General features: G+C 40.1%; 1 protein-coding gene across 1 annotated transcript; it reads right to left on the minus strand.

The window, feature by feature from the left end:
- Positions 1-638: 638 nt before the first annotated feature.
- LBD5 (LBD domain-containing transcription factor) lies at positions 639-2,101 on the minus strand. Its single transcript, NM_001353947.1, has 2 exons — positions 1,778-2,101; positions 639-1,674 (listed from the first exon to the last, which is right to left on the minus strand). The coding sequence occupies exons 1-2, from the start codon at positions 1,959-1,961 to the stop codon at positions 1,127-1,129; spliced, it is 732 nt and encodes a 243-aa protein (NP_001340876.1). The 5' UTR covers positions 1,962-2,101; the 3' UTR covers positions 639-1,126.
- Positions 2,102-3,053: the final 952 nt, after the last annotated feature.

The following is a 3,053-nucleotide window of genomic DNA, read 5'->3' on the forward strand; positions in this document are numbered from 1 at the left end:
CTTACGGGCAACGTATTTCCCCAACAACATCCGCTAAAGTTCATGTAAATGCGACTTCTAAGACTAATTTCAACTGTTCACAAAGTCTAGGATTCCGCAAAAAATGATCCTTACCAATAAAGTTTTCTTTTTCCACTGTCCATAAAGTTGTTCAAACTTCAAACTAATAATACTATGTCTCTGCCTTCTAAAACCTTCAACATTTTATTATCACAGCATTATTCTCGTATTCTTAATTAATCAGACCTGCTTCGAGAATGATCATTCCAGTCCTCCTAAACAAGTAAAATATATGCATAATAAGGCTTTGGTTAATGGCTTGTATCATAATTAAGAATTCGATTAGAAATTGTTCGAAAAATTATGCTGAAGGAATTTGACTCTAAATTATATTATCAGATGCTGTCATTTTGAACTGCAGATGCCTGTTTATTTTATTTTTATACATCAAAAAAGCACAAAACTAAATGGATGCAAAAGCAATTCAATATTGTACTACGTTGAAGGCTTGAATGGCAGGGAAATAACAACGACATATGGATCGAGTCTGAGTCATCAGACAGCTCCCACATGCCGTTTATGAATGGATCAGGTCAAATTCTTTAGTTACGGGCGTAGCTGGTAAACCATACACAAATAATCAAAAGCTGAATATTCATATCATTCTTCTTAACTCTATCAATTCGTTCAAATTAAGCTTTTCCATTATCTAAAATTTTACCAATTACCACTAAAACTATATTTAACGTTCAAACATGTATGGGATAGACAAATTTCTTGTCCAGATTTTACTCTGTTAAAAGTATCGATGAATATAAAAGAACTATGTATTAAGTTATTTAATATTTCATCATTCATGTCACACCATCATAACATGTTTGATAGCTCAAAGGGGAAAAAAAAGAAAAGAAAAAAGGAAAAATCATCACCGACTAACCCTCATCTTTCTCTCCCTGTCTAGCAAGAACAACAGAGAGAAAAATCCTGTGCCGGTATTCTTACAAAATCTCACCGGATTCAATTCCGGGAAAACCTCTTTCTCAAAATAAAGCGTTATAAAAAAAAGGCAAAAAGACGCGTCAGCGAGAACCCTCAAACACGAATCTCGGAGAGCGAAAGAGAACTCTCAAATGAAAAGGTTCAGCACTTTCCGGTCTCCGTCGTGAGCGTAGTGATCTCCGATCCCGCTCTCCAAGCACGCCGTCGTCGTCCCGGACTCCTCGGAATTCATTGACGGCGACCCTGGCCAGCGAATTTCCTGCCGGCAGCCGTAGCTAGCCGCGTTCTGCAGAAAACTCGGCGTCAGCCGGAGATTGAGATCCGTCGTCGCCGTCTGAAGCTTGGCGAGCTCTTCAAATCGCTTGCGTTTGCCACCAGAACCGGCCTTATCGGACCTCGAACCCGGGAACCGGGTTCCCGGGAAATTCGGGTTCGGATCTCGGACTCTCCACTTGTCGGTACAGGTAACTTCCCCTTCGGAAGCGTCATCGGCAGTGGGAGTGGGAGCGTCTAGGCCGAGAAGCTCCGGCATGGGCCTGACGGTGCCGCCGCGGAGCACCGTCTCAACCGCCGCCTGGCACACGTGCCAGTTTCCGGTCCATAAAAGCCCAACAGCACCGTTGACAGGGTTCACCGTTCTTCCACACGCTTCGAACAACAGAGATTGAAACAGAGCTGCAAAAAAGAAAAGTTATCAGAGATGAAAAACGAAAGAGCGAGTTAAGTGAGGTTAAGTTTAAGTTAAAAGTAAAAAAAAAAAAAAAAAGAAATTAGTTACCGGGCCTTTGGGGTTCAGGGACGTTGGAAATGAAGGACATGAGGTCGGCACGGCCAAAGAATTTGGCAACGAAGACAGTGGCATGGCCTTGTGCTTCGGGCGTATCGATCCACTGTAGACACGGCCGCAGGATACAAGACTCGCTGCAACCCTTTCGAAGGACGCGGCACCCGTTGCAACTCATGCCTCTTTGGGTTTGGGGAAAGAAAAAAAATAACCTCAAGTTAAGAGAGTGAGTGGTTTGTGCTGTTAACTCTCTGCAAAATCACCCTCACATGAATGCAAACGAGAGAGAGAGGAAAGGAAGACTGAGAAACGGAGAATGGAAATTGAGGAGAGGTGCATTTGGGGTATAAATAAACGTTAACGGGACGGGAGGAGGAAGAGAGGAGAGGGTTGGGTTGAGTTGAGAATTAACTAGGGTTAGGTTAGTTGAGAGTGAGACTGAGTGTGTCTGCGTGTGCTAGGTTTGTATGGAAGGGTGAGATTCCAAGGACTTGGGCGTGAGCGGCTCCGTGTCTCCGCGGATGGATGTTCCTCCACCGTTGGATTCTTTATATTTTCTTTGGCCATCACACAATTCCGATATTGATGGCTGCCCGTCCTTTTCACCTCTGGAATTATACTCTTACTTGCGTTTCGTCCATGCAACTGTTCCTAATCTTGCCTTTTTTAATTAACACCAATAATAATAATGCTTCTACATTTTACTAATATTTATATCTTTGTTAATACGAGAAAGAAAGAAATATGAAGCAGAAGAATTTTTAATGTGCTTTATTTTTGGCATTGAGGGAGTAGAATATTTGTTCGGGGTTGTTGGAATTTCCGGTAAAAATTTACGTACTGAGCTGCAGTATGTTATATGTGATAATTCTGGCGTTTAAGTTTTTGTAGAAAATGATGATAGTTAGCGATAGAATGATCATGTACTCATTAGTTCGGAGTTTCTTGTGTAATGAATGGAAAATGTATTTACATGAGTTTTCGTGATTTTTGGGTTCTTGTTGATAATTATAACATTAAGTTGATATCTCTAACAATTTGAATTTCTATAATTTAAAATTTATTTGGATGTTTTTTTTGTCAAAATTTTAAAATTTTAAAATAGAATTTTAAACAACTAAAAATCTGAAATTTCAATTTCCTTCCAAGAAAAAATTGAAATTCTCTTTTTACATTCTTCTTCAAGAAACACCCAATTTTAGAACATCTATCTGGTCTAAGTGAGGAACACGTATAACTAGCACACCAATCATATTTTTTCTTTTTTTCA

This window comes from Glycine max, chromosome 1 (assembly GCF_000004515.6).
Source record: "Glycine max cultivar Williams 82 chromosome 1, Glycine_max_v4.0, whole genome shotgun sequence".
NCBI classification, from domain to species: domain Eukaryota; kingdom Viridiplantae; phylum Streptophyta; class Magnoliopsida; order Fabales; family Fabaceae; genus Glycine; species Glycine max.

What these genes read in the sequence shown, in the direction of transcription:
- LBD5 (NM_001353947.1), bottom strand. Translation starts at nt 1,961, where the DNA reads ATGAGTTGCAACGGGTGCCGCGTCCTTCGAAAGGGTTGCAGCGAGTCT. An exon ending in CCCTGAACCCCAAAGGCCCG is followed by an intron (nt 1,675 to 1,777) that starts GTAACTAATTTC and finishes TCTTTTTTGCAG; the next exon opens with CTCTGTTTCAATCTCTGTTG.